This window comes from Diceros bicornis, chromosome 19 (assembly GCF_020826845.1).
Source record: "Diceros bicornis minor isolate mBicDic1 chromosome 19, mDicBic1.mat.cur, whole genome shotgun sequence".
Taxonomy (NCBI): domain Eukaryota; kingdom Metazoa; phylum Chordata; class Mammalia; order Perissodactyla; family Rhinocerotidae; genus Diceros; species Diceros bicornis.
This window is the reverse complement of record NC_080758.1, coordinates 44,859,566-44,877,244: the sequence shown is the minus strand read 5'-3', so window position 1 is coordinate 44,877,244 and position 17,679 is coordinate 44,859,566. Positions and strand designations below refer to the sequence as shown.

General features: G+C 43.5%; 2 protein-coding genes and 1 long non-coding RNA gene across 3 annotated transcripts in view; 1 reads left to right on the top strand and 2 right to left on the bottom strand.

The window, feature by feature from the left end:
• The window catches only part of KAT14 (lysine acetyltransferase 14), a 32,723-nt gene extending 32,038 nt beyond the window's left edge, over window positions 1-685 (bottom strand). The window contains exon 1 of the mRNA XM_058563275.1: window positions 426-685. Coding sequence (XP_058419258.1) covers window positions 426-684 — 259 coding nt within the window. The 5' untranslated portion in view covers window position 685. The remainder of the gene's footprint in view (window positions 1-425) is intronic.
• Window positions 686-990: 305 nt separating this feature from the next.
• On the bottom strand, window positions 991-4,566 carry LOC131418714 (protein PET117 homolog, mitochondrial). Its single transcript, XM_058563305.1, has 2 exons — window positions 4,445-4,566; window positions 991-1,148 (listed from the first exon to the last, which is right to left on the bottom strand). Exons 1-2 carry the CDS (start codon window positions 4,538-4,540, stop codon window positions 999-1,001), a joined length of 246 nt encoding a protein of 81 aa, XP_058419288.1. The 5' UTR covers window positions 4,541-4,566; the 3' UTR covers window positions 991-998.
• A 1,064-nt stretch (window positions 4,567-5,630) lies between these two features.
• Window positions 5,631-17,679, top strand: part of LOC131418715 (uncharacterized) — a 29,932-nt gene continuing 17,883 nt past the window's right edge. The window contains exon 1 of the long non-coding RNA XR_009222970.1: window positions 5,631-5,663. This is a non-coding gene — a long non-coding RNA (uncharacterized LOC131418715). The remainder of the gene's footprint in view (window positions 5,664-17,679) is intronic.

Here is a 17,679-nt window from a genome sequence, read left to right as displayed (position 1 = left end):
CTCACTTCAGCATACAACAGCAGGAGTTTTCCACCTAAGTTAAATATTAACAGAGTAATTTTTGTGAACTTGACCTTTAATTCTACACTCGGCCTAGAATTTGGCCCCAAATCCATAACAACGTGATCTTGGAAGAAAAATGTGACTAAGTCTTTAAGTAACAGAGGATTTCCAACTTTCTAATTTTTATTGGATTACCATCAAGAATGTTAATTTAACAACATGATAGAGGTTGACAGTAATTTTTATTAGTACAAATGTGTCTATGTTTTATATAAATTTGTAATTATTCAACTAAACTAATAATAAATATAATAATTATCTTTTTACTTAGGTCTGTTTTACATTCACGTTTCTTTCACAGGTTAGAAAAACAAACCTGCACATAGGAACTGACAAATCAAAGGAAATGAGAAGCTCCTTACTGGCTGGTATCCATCTCTGGCACTTGTCACAGAAGTAGGCCAGCCGTTCCTCCATCCACGACACGTCTCCTTCGTCACTGTTGAGGGAGTCCCCACTCTGATCATGAGACAAGTCCACTGATGCCTGGTCCTCTGACTCAACAATCAGCAGAGTCTCCCCCTCCACCTCACCCTCCTCAAGTCCTTCTGAGGTAGATGTTCTAGTGGCTTCATCATCGTGCCGACTTATCAAACCACTCAGGTGGACGTTACTATCCATCCCTTCCTTCTCACAGGTGCAGAAGCGCTTCTCAGGAACAATCCTAAGCTCTGGACACCAAGCTTAAAGCGGCTTCTATCAGGATCACACAAACAGAAACTCTTCAGAAGAGTGTCTGCCCACTTCTTTACTCAGATATAGGAGACTTTTAAAGCAATCATTTAAAATATATGACCCATTGTCCTTTTTTTGATCAAGTTTAAAAAGACAGTGACAAAAACAAGGTTGAAATTTCTCTAAGCTGTTCTCCATCAACACACTCACACACACATTTAACGCTGTCTGTCCCATCGATTTTTCCCATTCATTTCAAGTCATGTTTTTTGAGATCCTTTTGCCAATACCATCTTCTCTCTTTCTGCTTCAAGTTGCTCAGTTAAAATAATCTGTTCTCCCAAAAGGCGAATGTTTTCTTTTTTCCGATTTTGTCTCTCAATGTCTCTGATCACTCCGTCACGAAGCCTCTAAAAACGTAAGCAACAGATTTCAGTAACACCCTGACCAGGTGGTTCCCATCCTTGTGCCATCCAAATCCAAACAACAGTGTTACCAAAATACACCTAAAACCTTCAGATTCCAAATACCCAGTTACTACTGTAACTTTCTGTATAAATGTAAAATGTAATAAAGAAACCATCAACTTAACTGGGTACTGTGCTATAGCGTTATTACTGAAATGACTTATCATATTTTAAGAAATTCCTGAACATTCAGTATAGAAAACTTAATGGGAAATAACAATTAAAAGAGAAAAAACTGCCACTATACTGAATTTTAAAAGTTTGATAGAGGATGCTTTAAAAACTTGATGAGATACTACATCAACTCTGAACTACTTTCCTGTTAGCAATTACCCTAGTTGAATAATAAACATCAAAGAAAAAAAACGATTACTAAAACTTGAACAAACTGTAAGGAAGCAAGAAAGTAAAAAAACTGGCGCCCCCCCAGAATGTAAAGAGAAAAAGTAAAAATTATTCAGAATTACTAATCAATTACATAAGAAGGAGAGAAGGGGAAAAAATAATGCTACTATCAGAGGAAAAAATAAAGGCCCGTCAATGGTAGTTACTTTGATAAGCACTAAAGACAGGCAGAAAATTCCAGAACGTGGACCTGGCACCTAAGATGAGACTTATTAAAGCATCAATCCAGTCATTACTAGTAATTAACACTTTATAGATTATAGGTCACAAAACACTCTATTAAGTTTTTAACAGTGGCCCTGTGAGGTAGAATTAATGGGAGTGGGGCTGGGGCATTTTTTTTAAATTATTATGTCTATTTAAAAACTCACCAAGTACCTACTTGCTGGACCTCCTCCAGGCCTAGAGCTTCATTTGCTATCATGGGGGAGTTGGGAAATTTAAGAGTCCGGGGACTGATAACACAGCTGAAAACCAACTTTCTTGAACCCTGTACCCTTTGCAAGATCTCCAGAGACAGAAATGGAGACACTCATTCCACTCCTCCCTCCCCATTTCTTCCTGTCCTGGGCTCCTTACACCATGACACACCTACAACACCCCAACGCACCCCCCCGCACAAAGTCCACACCCACTGTAATCACTGTTTCCACACCTGCCTCTGAGATCCTACCCTTCCTTTCTCAGACACTTTAGCACATGGCTTAGGATCTTGCTCTCCATCCATCATCTGCTATCTTCCTCCAAGTTTCAATGTCTTTGTGATTGCCTCGCACATCCCTCCTGGGACTTCCACTTAACTACCTTACTAACCGCCTCGCTTACAAACCACCAAGACCTCTTCACTATTACAACTCTAACACCTAGAACTCTGGCTCCTCCCGCAGTACCACTTGTTTTGCTGGGTTCCTGTGAGGATTAAAGATGATGTACATAGAGTACAGTACCTGGCATGTCGTAGACAGTCAAGAACAACAGGAAACAACAATCATTCTTTTATTTCTTGCTTCCTTGAAACTTCCAATATGTCAATGTTTTTTTGTGGTGAGGAAGATGGCCTTGAACTAACATCTGTGCCAATCTTCCTCTATTTTGTACGTGGAATGCCGCCACAGAATGGCTTGATGAGTGCTGTAGGTGCGCGCCTGGGATCTGAAGCCACAAACCCCGGGCCGCTGAAGCGGAGTGCCCCAAACCGAACCACTACGCCACTGGGCCAGCCCCTCAATCTTTTGTCCTACTCTTTCCCATTGCTGGGAAGTAAGCCCACCCACATGAACAACTGGATGTAAAGTAAACACACTATTCTGGTCAATCTTTTCTTCATCTCTAACTTCCAAATACCTAAATCCTCCTGTTGTTCCACTCTCTAACACAGTGGTTCTCAACCTGGGCTACATGTTAGAATCCCGTGAGTCAATTTTAAAACAAAGCTAAGCTGGATCCCCATGCCCTAGAGATGTTGTTTAATAGGTCTGGAGTAGGGCCCAGCCTCAGCTGCACTGTAAAAACTACCCAGGAATTGGGATGTGTAGCTAGGGTTCAGAACCAAGCTCTAACTCATCCCTAGCCCGTACCCTTTAAAAGTCCCTGCATTGGCTGACCTCAGAGCTATATCTGACATACTATCCTCCACTCCATCTCAAATTTTCTCAAGATCACAGTCTTTTCTTTCCTAGAGGAAGAAGTCTCCTGCCTCTATTCCAAATGCTACCCCCTTAGAACCTGTACTTTAATCCCAAATCTCTAATCTCTTCCATGCCCTTTCATCATTAGTCTCCCATTACGCCCTCCTCAAAATTTTTGTATCATTACAGGCTTCCTCTTTGATTTCCAAAGTCTGAACAGCGAGGACTAGACCTCATGTGCTTCACCTCTGTATACCAAGCACAGAAGACCGTCCAGTGCAAAAAAAACTGTTCACTATTGATTCATCCAGTCCATTACTTCCACCATTGGCAAACTAGGCTAAACCCCAATCCCTCACCAAGATGTTGAGACTTCACCCACGACCTAGTTGCTCCTTCTCACACTCAACACCCAGCACTGTTTTGAATCATTTAGTCTCAGGAGCAGCTGTGCTTCCTCATCTTTGTTTCCCAAAGTGCCTAGTGTGGTGCCTGACACACAGTGACCAGTCCTTAAATGTTTGCCAATTGAATAAGAAAGAAAATGTGAACTGAGAAATACAGAACGGACGGTCAGTCCACTGATCGGTAAGTCTCGGATATTTCCAGAAATAAAAGTACTGAAAAGAGAAAATTGGGAGGCTGGTCTCTCTAGTGTTCCCTGAATCTAGTTTCCATAGCAAAGTGTTCCTTAAAAAAAGAAAAGAAAAACCAAGTATCTCACCAAATTACCTTGGCCAAAAAAGCACGACGGCGAGAGCGGGGACGCCTTCTTTTTCATGGGATAAAACCTTTTTAACTTTTAAAGATATCAAAACCTAATCTTGGGCCTGGGGGTAGAGAGAGGCCGGTAACTCGCTGGGTGCACCCCAAAGAAACCCTTCCCCGCCTCTACTTTCCAGCGGCCCAAATGAGGTGCTGGAAGGTCTCTATCCCCGCAAGCTGCCTGCGACCTGAAAGCAGGGCCGCCGAGCACCCGCGGGCGTGCGTTGGCGGAGCCAGGTGACTTCGGCGCGGAGGGCCGGGCCCCCCGGGCCCCGAAGACGCACGCGGCCGCGGGCTGCAGCGCCCAGGGCTGAGCGGGCGGCGGCCGGGCCGCAGCGGGAAGGCGTGGAGAAGCCGAGCCGCGCCGCGAGGACCCGACAGGAGGAGAGGCCCGGGGCACCGCGCGGAGGGCCCGCGGAGAGACGGTCACGTGACACCGACCTGCTGGTCCTGCCGCTGCTTCAGATGCACGCCGGCCACGGTGGCCGCCGTCAGCACCACCGAGAGGCCCAGCACCGCCTTCGAGCTCCTCGACATCCCCCCGCCGGCGCCGCGACCTCCTCCCCCGCCCGAGGCGTAGGACCGCCGCCCTGCGCGCCGCCGCCGGTGCGGCAGCCTCGACTCCTCGAGCGCAGAGCCCCCGCCGCCGCGAGCGCCGCCCGCCGCCGCCAGACGCGAGCAATCGAGAGCCGAGCGGTGCCCCGGCTTCGCGGAAAGCGAGGCTTTGGTTGCGGCCCCCAGACAGGAGGGATCCCCTCCCCACCCTGCAGGCGGCCGGGTTAGAACTCCCAATTCAAATTCTAAAGAGCCCCGACCCAAAGCTGGCCCCAGCACCTTGCCGGGGTAGGGGGTTCCCTGCCTGAGCCACCTCATCTCCTCCCCGCCCCCCGCCCCCCGTCCCCAGCGGCGGGAGGCGTCCTGGGGGCCGGATTCCCGATGCGGTACCTTGCTGACCCCTCTCCCACGCGCGTCCCTTCTGAGCGCAGGGCTGACCCAGCTGCTCTGCTCAATACCAGCTGCACCAACGCAGCCCCCGTTGCCCCTGTGGCGGGGTAAGTGCCACCAGGAGATGGAGTTTTTGCTTCTTAAACGTGTAGACACGGTCACCTGCTTTCACCTTGGCGATCTGGGGTGGCTGGTCAGGGTCTGATTTTTCTTAAAATCGAAAACCCTTCTGGCTAAAGAGCATGCTAACGGGGCAGCAACACCTCCTTGCCTCCTGATAGGAAAAGCGCTGGTCACCGAGTTGCCCATGTAAATCCTTAAGAGATCACTTTTACTCCCTGGGAGCCTCAGGTCCCGCCGCGGTAGGAGAGGATTCCTGATAGCGCCGTTACTGGGAATGTGCGTGAGGGCATGAAGTAGTGCGTTGACAGTAGCGCAAAGTGCTGTGCAAGGCACGGAAAGACTTTGGCTTTCCAGTGAAGAGATATTTTCATTGTCATTCTTTCACACTAGAATTCACAGGGAACAGGGAGGTGACGTCAGCATCATGGCGGAGTGAGCTTTCCGTGAACTCTACCCCGACAAGATACAACAAAAGCAACAGCCACAGACCAACAACGGAATCCCAGACAGTGAAAACCTAGAGCGGAGGGATCCATACTGCCCGCACATCTGAGAGCGGAACCTGCTGGGCCCCCTGAGGAAGTGGGGAGAGGTAAGGAGAACTCCGCTCCCCCCCCATCAGATCCCCGATCCGGTCCACGTGGCTCCCAGAGAGGGGGGAGGGGCGGCCCTCAGCGGGAAAACCGTGGTGGGGAAACCATGGCTCTTCGGACTCTCTGAGCCAGTGGGAAACTCCCGCACAGAGGACTCAGAGGAGCCACAGGGCTACCATCAACATCTGAGCAGCCCAGAGAGCGGATAAAGAGGGGCAAACGAGAAGCCTCCCACGTCAGGGACCCAGAGGGCAAAAGAGAGAGCTCCCCCCTCCCCGCAACCCGGAATCTGCAGCTCGACCAGACCAGACCTAGCAGACCTGATCAAATGACTGGACCCATGGATCGCGGAGGGGGGGGGGGACAAAACTGCGGATCGCAGCAGAAAAAGCGGGGCAGAGCGCAGGGGCCTTAGACTACACAGCCCTTTACCACCAGACAGTGGCGGCAGGTGGAAATTGCAACCAGAGACTTCCAGGATGAGGAAAAACAAAACCAATACAGGAACCACAATGCAAAAATACATGAAATCACCAGACCAGAAACAAAATGACAAGCACCCAGAAATCAACCCCGAAGACACAGAAATCCATAAACTAAATGACAGAGATTTCAAAATAGCTATCATAAAAACACCCAACGAAATATGAGACAACACAGATAAACAATTCAATGAGATTAGGAGTTTCTTCACAAAAGAGATTGAAGTCATAAAGAAAAACCAATCAGTGCTGATGGAGATGAAGAACACAATGGAGGAGATAAAGGAGAATCTGGAATCTTTAAAGAACAGAGCTGACAATATGGAGGAAAGAATTAGTACTTTAGAGGATAGGAATACAGATATACTCCAGATGGAAGAAGAGAGAGAACTAAGACTAAAAAGAAATGAAGAAAGACTCCGAGAAATATCGGACTCTATTAGAAAATGTAACATAAGAATTATAGGTATTCCTGAGGGAGAGGAGAGAGAAAGAGGAACAGAGAGCCTATTCAAGGAAATAATAGCTGAAAATTTCCCAAATCTGGGGAAGGAGCAGGAAATACCAGTAAGCGAAGCCAACAGGACACCTATATATATTAACAGACAAAGGCCTTCACCACGACACCTAGTGGTAAGGCTAGCCAGGGTCAACGACAAAGAAACAATATTAAGGGCAGCTAGACAAAAACAAAAAATAACATACAAAGGAACTCCCATCAGGCTCTCAGCGGATTCCTCAACAGAAACTTTTCAGGCTAGAAGAGACTGGAATGATATATTCAAAATACTAAAAGACAAAAACTTTCAGCCAAGAATACTCTATCCAGCAAAAATATCCTTCAAATATGATGGAGAAATAGTAACTCTCCCAGATAAACAAAAGCTAAGGGAGTTCATGGCCACGAGACCCCCACTACAAGAAATACTCAAGAAGGCCCTCAGGCCTGAAAAAAAGAAGAGAAAGGGAACACAAAGCTTGGAGTAAGGAGAAAAGTAGGTAGACAAAATCAGAGAAATAGTAGATCTTTACCGGAATAGGTTAGCAACCACTTAAATACTAAACTCAAAGATCAAAGGAAGAAATTCACCAAAAATAAATTTAACCTCATCACTGTAAACACACAGCCACAACACAAGATAGAATAAGGTATAACAAGAGCAACTTAGAAGGGGAAGAGGAAAGTGACTGAATTGACTTAGTATAAGGAAATAGGAGGCTATCAGATAATGGACTATCTCATACACAAGATTTTTTGCCCAAACCTCAAGGTAACCACTAAACAAATAATCAAAACAAAACCACATATCATAAACAAAGAGAAAACTAGAAGAATCATAAGACAGAACAACCAAACTGAATTGGCAGTCCGAAACAAATGGGACAAGAAACAAAGGAAATGCAAAAGAACCAGAAAATAAGTGACAAAACGGCAACATTAAGCCCTCATATATCAATAATTACCCTAAATGTAAATGGATTGAACTCTCCAATCAAAAGATACAGAGTGGCAGGATGGATTCAAAAGCAAGACCCAACAATATGCTGCCTTCAGGAAACACATCTTAGCACTAAAGACAAGCACAGGCTCAGACTGAAAGGATGGAAGACAATACTCCAAGCTAATGGCAAACAAAAGAAAGCAGGCGTTGCCATACTCATATCAGACAAAGTAGACTTCAAGATAAAACAGGTTAAGAAAGACAAAGAAGGGAAATATATAATCATAAAAGGGACACTCCATCAAGAAGACATATCACTTATAAATATATGTGCACCCAACATAGGAGCACCAATGTACATAAAGCAACTATTAACAAACCTAAAAGGAGACATCAACAACAACACAATAATAGTAGGGGATCTTAACACCCCACTTACAGCAATGGATAGATCATCCAGACAAAAAGTTAATAAAGAAATATTAGACTTAAATGAAAAACTGGATGAGATGGACCTAGTAGACATATACAGAGCACTCCATCCAAAAACAGCTGACTACACATTCTTCTCAAGCGCGCATGGAACATTCTCTAGGATAGACCATATGTTGGGAAACAAAGCAAGCCTCAATAAATTTAAGAAGATTGAAATCATAACAAGCATCTTTTCAGACCATAAGGCTATGAAACTGGAAATGAACCATGAAAAAAAACCTGGGAAAGTGACAAAAATGTGGAGATTAGAATTCACAGAGAACAAACTTCTTTCTGTGGAAACAACTTTGAATGGTATCGATTTGGGCTCAGTCTTGGTTAGCCTCACGCAAGGGCTTCTCTGACATTCATCCCTATAGTGCCTTGCTATTCCAGCCTCTGTTATGCGAGCGTAAATGGCATGAGGTGAATATTGCTCCTAAGAAGTGTAATAAAATAAAAATAATTAAAAAATTTAAAAATGCCATTTTCAAATGTCATTTTGCGTGCAGCATTTTTCTCAGCCAGAGGTGGATGTACCACTGAATTGGAAAATGAGTTTCCTGCCCTAATAGACCTTGGAGTTAGATGCAATTTAATTCAGGGCATATTTGCATATTTCTCTAAAGAATAAAACTATATTAGACTGCTTTTTGCTTGTGTTAACTCCAGATATTTTTTCCCTCTACGTCAGTGAGCCTTCAACAGAGGTACGTGTCCTTAGAATGTACATTGGAGAGTTAGATGGCCTTTCATTCTATCATGACTAGTTTTTCAACTTGTTTTCTTGAAATGTATTGTTATTCTACTTTGTGTGTTAACAGTGTCAAATTTAAAAATGGGTTATTTGTTTAAATATTTATAAATCTAAGCAATGATGTTTTGTGTGATTATTGTCACAGAAATCACTGGGTTGTGAGAGAATGACTGCATACCATCAAACATTGAAACCAACTATTTTTTTTTTCCATTAAAATAATTTCCAGGGGCTTGCCCAGTGGCATAGTGGTTAAGTTTGTGTGCTTTGCTTTGGGGGGGGGGGTGCAGTGGCCAGGGTTCCCGGGTTTGGATCCTGGCCACAGACCTACACACTGCTTATCAAGCCATGCTGTGGCGGCATCCCACGTATAAAATAGAGGAAGAGGGGCACAGATGTTAGCTCAGAGCCAATCTTCCTCAGCAAAAAGAGGAGGATTGGCAACGGATGCTAGCTCAGGGCTAGTCTTCCTCATCAAAAAATAATAATAAATTCCATCTAATCTAAGTATATTTTTAAGTGTGTGCAGTGTGTTTGTATAAAAGCAGTTTTCTGGGACAACTCGAAGACTTTCTGCTAGTAAATATATTTTCAACAAGGCAAGTCCAGGCTTGCTGATTGGCTCTTTTCTTTCAATAAACTTGGATTGAATGTGCCAGGAGCAGTGGATTCAAGGTAGCCCCCATCCCTCAAGCAGCTCAATGCCTGGAAGGAAGACAGACTAGTGTATCAAATAATGACAATAAAAAAGACAGGGGAGACAGTTGACAAGTAGCAATTGTTATGGACTGCATGTTTGTGCTCCCCCTCCCCAAATTCTTATTTTGAAAGTGTAACCCTCAATGGGATGGTATTAGGAGGTGAGGCCTTTAGGAGGTAATTAGGTTTAGATGAGGTCCTGAGGGTAGAGCCCCATGATGGAATTAATGTCCTTCTAAGAAGAGAAAGAGACTAGAGCTTGCTCTCTGTACCATGTGAGGACACAGCAGGAAGGTGGCCACCTGCAAACCAGGAAGAGGGCCCTCACTAGAACCTGACCATGCTGGCACCCTGATCTCAGACTTCCCAGCCTCCAAAACTGTGAGAATTAAATGTCTGTTATTTAAGCCACCTAGTCTATGGTATTTTTGTTATAGCAGTCGGAGTTGACTAAGACAACAATTAACTGTTCCCCAAAGTTAAGTGTGGGTGTGGATCTACTGCTCCAGTGTCAGTATCACCCAACATAGGAGAAGATTCAAGACCCAGTACTCTGTCAGAACTTTCCAGCAGCTCTTCTCCAGGAACCATGTGCTGGCTGGTCTTGAATTCCTCGCTCTCTTCCTCAGTGGTAAATCATCACTAATGGGGACTAAATGGAAAAGTCCTGCTTAAACGCTGTAGACTCTGGGTGACGGGAGCTCCTGAAATAATCACAGAAGTAAGTTCAGGCAGAGGTTCTACTACAAAGTGGAAGATTTGAAATTGATGCCCACTCACCCACAGGGAGGGTTAAAAAAAAATCACTATATGTATTAGCAAACACTTCGCACATTCAGGCACCATGCATGTTTTAAAGTTGTTTATCTTTTGACCACATCTCCCCATTTCCCCAATCCTCCAGCTCCTGGCAACCACCATTCCACTCTCTACTTCTGTGAGTTTGACTTTTTTAGATTACACATATAAGTAAGATCATACAGTACTTGTTTTCTGTGTCTGGCTTATTTCAGTTAGCATAATGTCCTCCAAGTTCATCCATGTTGTTGCAAATGGCAGGATTTCCTTCTTTTTTATGGTTGAATAATATTCCACTGTGTGTGTGTGTGTGTGTGTGTGTGTGTGTGTACACCATACCTCTTTATCCATTCATCCATTGATGGACACTTAGGTTGTTTCCATATCTTGGCTATTTTGAATAATGCGGCAATGAACATGGGAGTGCAGATATCTCTTTGAAATCCTGACTTTATTTCCTTTGGCTGTATACTCAGAAGTGGGGTAGTTCTATTTTTAATTTTTTGAGGAACCTCCATACTGTTTCCCATAGTGGCTGAACCAATTTACCTCCCACCCACAGTGCACAAGGGTTCCCTTTTCTCCACATCCTTGCCAACACTTGTTATCTCCTGTCTTTTTGATGATAGCCATTCTAACAGGTGTGAGGTGATATCTCATTGTGGTTTTGATTTGCATCTCCCTAATGATTAGTGATGTTGAACATCTTTTCATGTGCCTGTTGACCATTTCAGTTATAAGATGAATAAATTCTGGGAATCTAATGTACACCACAGTGACTATAGTTAATAACACTATGTTGTATACTTGAAATTTGCTAAGAGAGTAGATCTTAAGTGTTCTCACCACACACAAAAGGTAACCATGTGAATTGATGCATGTGTTAATTAGCTTGATTGTAGTAATCATTTCACATGTATAGGTATATCAAATCATCACATTGTAGACCTTAAATATATACAATTTTGTGTGTAAATTATGCCTCAATAAAGCTGGAAAAACATTTAGGAAATTTTAAAAGCACCAAGAAGAAAAAATAAATTATATACATATGTATGCACACACTCAAAACTCAAATAAACGAAAGAAATGAGGTTCTGATACGTGCTACAACATCAATGAACCTTGATATCTTAAAAACATGCTAAGTAAAAGAAGCTAGTCACAAAAGACCAGGTATTGTATGATTCCATTTATATAAGATGTCCAGAATAGGCAAATCCATAGAGAAGGAAAGTAGATTATTGCTTACCAATGGCTGGGGGGTTTGGGAGATGGAGGTGACTGCTAATGAGTTTCTTTTTGAGGTGATGAAAATGTTCTAGAATTGGATCATGGTGATGGTGCACAATTTTGTAAATCTACTAAAAACCACTGAATAGTACACTTTAAAAGGGTAAATTTTATGGTATAATAGTGGTAATTATTAATTAATATACCATAAGCCTTTTAATAAAGCTGTTAAAAGAAAGTGAAAAGAAAGCTGTTTATATGTATCAACTCATTTCATTTTCACAGTGACTCTATGAAACAGGTGCTGTTATTATCCCCATTTTACAGGTGAGGAAACTGAGGCACAGAGAGGTACATAACTTGCCCAGAGTCCATAGCCAGGAAGTTATAGAGCAACCTAATTGGTTTTTAGTTTTGTTCTCAAAAGACGTAAAAGATTAAATTTGCCTGGTTTAAACGTTTAAAACAGAGAATATATATCTTCGGTCAGTAAATACAAGGAGAATAAGTATATCTAGAATTTTCCAATTCTATATTTTAGCTACTTAAAAAATGGGACGGGCCGGCCCCTTGGCTTAGCGGTTAAGTGCACGCGCTCCACTACTGGCGGCCGGGGTTCAGATCCCGGTCGGCACCGACGCACCGCTTCTCCGGCCATGCTGAGGCTGTGTCCCACATACAGCCACTAGAAGGATGTGCAGCTATGACATACAACTATCTACTGGGGCTTTGGGGGAAAAATAAATAAATAAATAAATAATCTTTTTTAAAAATAAAAAATGGGAAGACAGACAGGCAAAAAAAGGGAGGAGAGGAAAGAGAGGGAGGGAGACATGACCACACACAGAGGGGAGAGGAGAGAGAGAGAGAAACAGAAGAGAACAGAAAAACCCAACAGGGACTCTGGTAGGTTCTGAGGAAACAGCATTCACCTCACTGGGATGTTCACTAGAAAATGGACTTCTGAGAGACATGCCCCATTCAAGTGGCCCTTGGGAATTCTGTTTTCAGGTCTTCCACCCCTCCCTTCGATGGGAGAGCCCTGCAGCCTCCAGCAGGGTATTGTTCTCAGAAGTCGGCCTCTGTGATCAGAGCTCCGCAGCAACAAAGAGGTGGGAAGCAGGCTTCTGGCTTCACTCAGGCGACAATCCTTTATCTTTGGGAGCCTCAGTTTCCTCCTCTGTACCATGGGGACAATGCTATGTCTGCTTCCTCCTTGGCTTGCTGGTTGAGACAATTGATTAGTAGTAGCATGACCATACCAAAGTCAGGCATGTGGTGCTAATGCAAGTAGGAGCATTCCAGCCAGTGAGCCTCCAGTGGCCCCCAGGAGGCATAAGTCGAGGACCCGCTGGGCCCTGGGAGAGGGGAGGGCTCCTGTTACTACCGATGCCGACAGTGGTCTTGAATCCTTCTCTTCACTTATTTAGGAAATGTATGTTCGTAGCTGAGTGGGCCTTGTGGTGACATCCCAGCAAGCGGCAGCATGAGCGCCCTCTCCTTGCTTGCCCAAACTGTGGATTAGGGTTTCCTTGTTTCCAAATACTTGGTGTGACTGAGTTCTTTTGGATTCAAAATCCAGTCACATTATCAGAAAAAATGTCAACAGTATCATTGTTAATGGAAGAAAAGAGCTGTTAGATCCTTTAAATATAATTTCAAGTGCTGTAAATTTATGAACCGTTAAAAAATAATGGCTCTGGGCCGGCCCCGTGGCTCAACGGTTAAGTGCACGCGCTCTGCTGCTGGCGCCCGTGTTCCGATCCCAGAACACGGAACCGACGCACCGCTTCTCCTGCCATGCTGAGGCCACGTCCCACATACAGCAACTAGAAGGGTGTGCAACTATGACATACAACTATCTACTGGGGCCTTGGGGATAAAAAGGAGGAGGATTGGCAATGGATGTTAGCTCAGGGCTGATCTTCCTCAAAAAAAAAAAAAAAAGTGTGTTATTTAGGTTATACAGACTTGCTATAATAAAATGAAACAAACTTCTTAAAAAAAAAAATAATGGCTCTAACTGACAATACCACATGTTGGCAAAGACATGCAACAGCTGGAATGCTCTGTACTCCTGGTGGGAGCGTTAGCTGGAAGCACTTCTGCTGCATCTGCTGGAGATGACCTGTTGTGAACCCCAGGAGCCAGCAACTTCACCCCCAGATAAAGGCCCCAGAACTGCACACATGTGTGCACCGAGAGACGTGTGGAAGCATATCTGTGTAAATTCCACGTACAGAGGTAGGCATGTGGTTACCTTGTCGGGAGGGCGGGGAGAGTATTTGCTGGGAGAAGGAATGAATGCAGCTTCTGGGATGTTGGTATCCTGTTTCTTGATCTGCTTGCTGTTACTGGATGTGTGTGAAAACTAATCAAGTAGCACACAGATTTTGTGCTCACATCTGTATGTATGACCTGCTTCTATGCAAAATTTTATGTAAAATTATGAACTGAAAAAAATGGCTTTGCATTTTTATCATCGCTTCCTGTACCGAGGAAGTTTTTTCTCCGTGATGACTATCAAGAATTGAAGAGATTATCATTTAAAACCTCTGGATCAGGAATTACGTGCAGACATTTTAAACATAAAACTTGGTATAAAAAAGTTAGACGCAGAGAAGCAAGCTCTAGTTTTTCATTTTTTTGAAAAAAATCACAGACTTGTTATCAGGAAATTTTACACAAGTTCAATATGTAAATCTGCCCCAATACTTCATTTTTATTTTTTTCTCATAATTTATAGTATCATAGATTTTTGTTTTTATAAGACTATTATGTAAAGAAAGTGTAAATAATTATTATCCATGAAGCTGCATTTAGAATTATCCAAGCTCCCTCAAGTTGATCCCAGTGAGCTGTACAAATATCCCTTTTTTATGTTTATCAGGATAGAACAAAGATTTGGAAGCACGGCTAGTTTAACACGATTTGATTTTTAGGCCAGAAGTTCTGAACCTTGTGTGGCTGTCTTTATTCTAGTGTCTTGGTATCCTGAGATCACATCAGCTCCCACCCCTCTCAGCTTTGGGCTGACCCAGATGTGCCCAGAGTGACCGCTGCTCTCCTGGAGGGGACCTTGGTGCTCCATTCACAGCTCCTGTCTCTTCCATGTCAGTTCCAATGGTAGCTGGAGAAGGGGCTAGTGGTGACATTAGAACATAAAGCCTCTGGAGCAAATCTGCTCACACTCAGGTGTACTAGAAGCCTGAGAGCTTCAGGAAACCCCACCCTTGCTGAGTTGTTTTCAAATCTTGAAGTCTCTTTGAAATTAACTGATTGCATGAAACTTCTCCCTCTGTAAAATCACTGGGAGACATAACCACTGCCATCAAATTGAACTTACTTGCTAGGACAAAAATATGAATGAAAAAGTAGTCACAATGGTGCTTTATGGGGTGCCACGTGGTGTGGTGTTTCTGCAATCATTGGGTGCTGAGATTGAAACATTTACACAAACGTTGGTCACTGGTGCCAATTGAGGTGACACCTTTCACCTTCTTCCTGACCTTCTTAGAAACCTCTCAGTGGCTCCCCGATCCTATAGGGTGCAGCCCCAAACTCTTTAGAGAGCATGCTACCCTCTGCCCTCCCCTTCAGCCTCTTCTAAGTAAGAGGAAACATTAGAAAGAAGTACCGTACGTTGGAAATCAGTGGAGGGGAGTACGGTCGTCTCCCTCTGTTTGAACAACGTAGTCACACAAAGCTTGTTTCACCTTCACTCATACAAGGGCGGGACTTGAAAACATGCCTTCACCACTGAGTGTGTAATTTGGCTTGTGTTATGCGGGCTTGAATCAGGGCCAGGTCCTTGCAGCTAAGATGGGAGAGCTGGGTTTCCAAGTCACTTCTGTCTGAGGGAATTAATACCTCCCACTAGTACTCTAGTGGGAGGTAGTATAGGGAGGCCTAGTTTTAAAGTGGAATAGATGGTGGGCACAAACGTAACAGGTGAGGGTGGAGGTGTAAGGCAACGCATTAGAAGGTTGTATGGGGCGGGGCTGAGAAAGAACGAGGAGGCGGGGAGGGGGAAGTTTGTTTAGGAAGAAGGTGGAGGGTGTCACCTCACTTGGCACCAGTGACCAACTTTTGTGTAAATGTTCCAATCTCAGCGCCCAATGATTGCAGAAACACCACACCACCTGGTACCCCATAAAGCACCATTGTGACTACTTAAAAAGCAAACACGGAGCCCCGTCTCATGTATGGCCCTGTGGTGGGCTATACAGGTCGTTAATAAAGTGGCTTCAGGCTTGGGTTCTAAAGTCAGCCATCAGCATGTAAAGCAAAAATCACAGTGAAAGCTGCCCTTTAAAATCCCTTAGGAAGGTGACATGTTGGAGACAATGGACTTTCTCTCAGTAAGTCCAACACGGTTTTTCCTCTGGCACTGGAATTGATCACTGTGAATTCAATGGAGGATCTATGTAATTTATTTGGAATTCTGCACAGGAGATTTGTCTCTTCTTCCCCATTTAGTAATTTATTCAATCATTTATTTATATCAGTATGGACTCATGGATACTTATTATATATTTTGAGTTATAAGGCAATATTACTTTATTTTGTGGTTCAAATTGTTTCAGCTTTGGCCACTGGGAGCTCTTTCAGTTGGCTCCTGCACCCTTTGACACATCCCCATCAATGTGGGTTTTTCTTTTTTCACACTTCCTTACTTTCTGGCACTACAAGATGCTCCAGGCTCATCTTGCATATTTCCTGTCCCACTCCTAGAATCAGCCATTTCTCCAAGGAGCACTGGTTCCTTTTATTGAAGAATGGTATTGGAAACCAAAGCCTGGGCCCTAGGTGTGCCTGTTGCTGCTGGGGTGGTGTTTCTTTTCGGCCCTCTCAGGTGACAGAACAAATATGTGTGCATATACTAACATGTATACATATACACATAGCTGTATACATTTCTATATATAATCACCAGAACCTATACCAAGTTAAACATGAGTTATTACAGATGTTTCCAGCTCTAACCCATTACCACATGGATCATTCTAGTCTCCTCCCCTTGTTTATTGCTAAATTCCCTCTCCAATAGTGAGAAACCCGGCTCCCATCATCCACCATCCATTTACTTAATTGTTCAATTTCAGTATATGCGTAGAGCAGTCTCAGGATTGTTAATCCATACCCTCATGGGAAACCAGTTTATCAAAGAGAGTACCATGCTTTTGTGCGGTACCTTTCCTTTTAGTCTTACAGACTCCATGAATCTCCAGAGTTACTAAGTCAGCACCTTTTCCCCACCCCCATAAGTGAGCTTGTTTCATACATTTGCAGGACAGTTCGAGTCTCTGGTCTCAGCCTGCATTCTTTCCTGGGATCTTCCTGAGAGTACTTTCTTACTCCCTTCCGTAAGCATGACCAAATCAGCATAAATCCACTCTCCCCACCATCCACTTGTAGTAGATAATGTTGTTTTTAACCTTCACCTTTAGCTTTAAATACATGTAGACGTCTGGGCTTGATTTATCAACTTTACATGATATTTTCTGACTGCCAGCTCTAAACACTGAGGACTCAATGTACTTGCCCTACTTCCCTCCATCACTTTCTCTCTCAACTTTTGTTAGTTATATCAGTTCTTCACTGCCAGAGTTTATAATGTTTACATTCTGATCTGTAACAATAATTCCCACATTCGTTTTCATCTTAGTCCCACATTTAAATGGATTCACTGGTCATTACCAGTCCTTTCTGTGTCATTTCTCCATTTATCCCCTATTAGCATCTTTGAGAAAGAGTTACAAAAACTATATTTCCTGAATTCTTGCACATTCAAAGATGTTTTTGTGTTGGCTTTGTACCTAAAGCAGTTTGGCTGAGTATGAACTCCTTGGGTCACACTTTCTTTCTGTGAGGACTGTATAGACTTTGCTCATCTCTCTTCTAGTATCAGATAGCTGTGGAGACTTGAGAGCAGCATAATTTTCCTTTTAAGTTATTTAATTATTTTGCATGCTTGCCTAAAGTATACTTGCTTTACCTTTTAAGTCCAATAATGTTACCAGAATATGTTTTTGAGTCAATTTTTTCTGGGACATAATGTGTCCATTCAATTTGTACATTCATATTTCTTTTATTTCTGCAACGTTTCTTAAGTTATATCTGTAAATAT

What these genes read in the sequence shown, in the direction of transcription:
- LOC131418714 (XM_058563305.1), bottom strand. Translation starts at nt 4,540, where the DNA reads ATGTCGAGGAGCTCGAAGGCGGTGCTGGGCCTCTCGGTGGTGCTGACG. An exon ending in AGCAGCGGCAGGACCAGCAG is followed by an intron (nt 1,149 to 4,444) that starts GTCGGTGTCACG and finishes TTACGTTTTTAG; the next exon opens with AGGCTTCGTGACGGAGTGAT.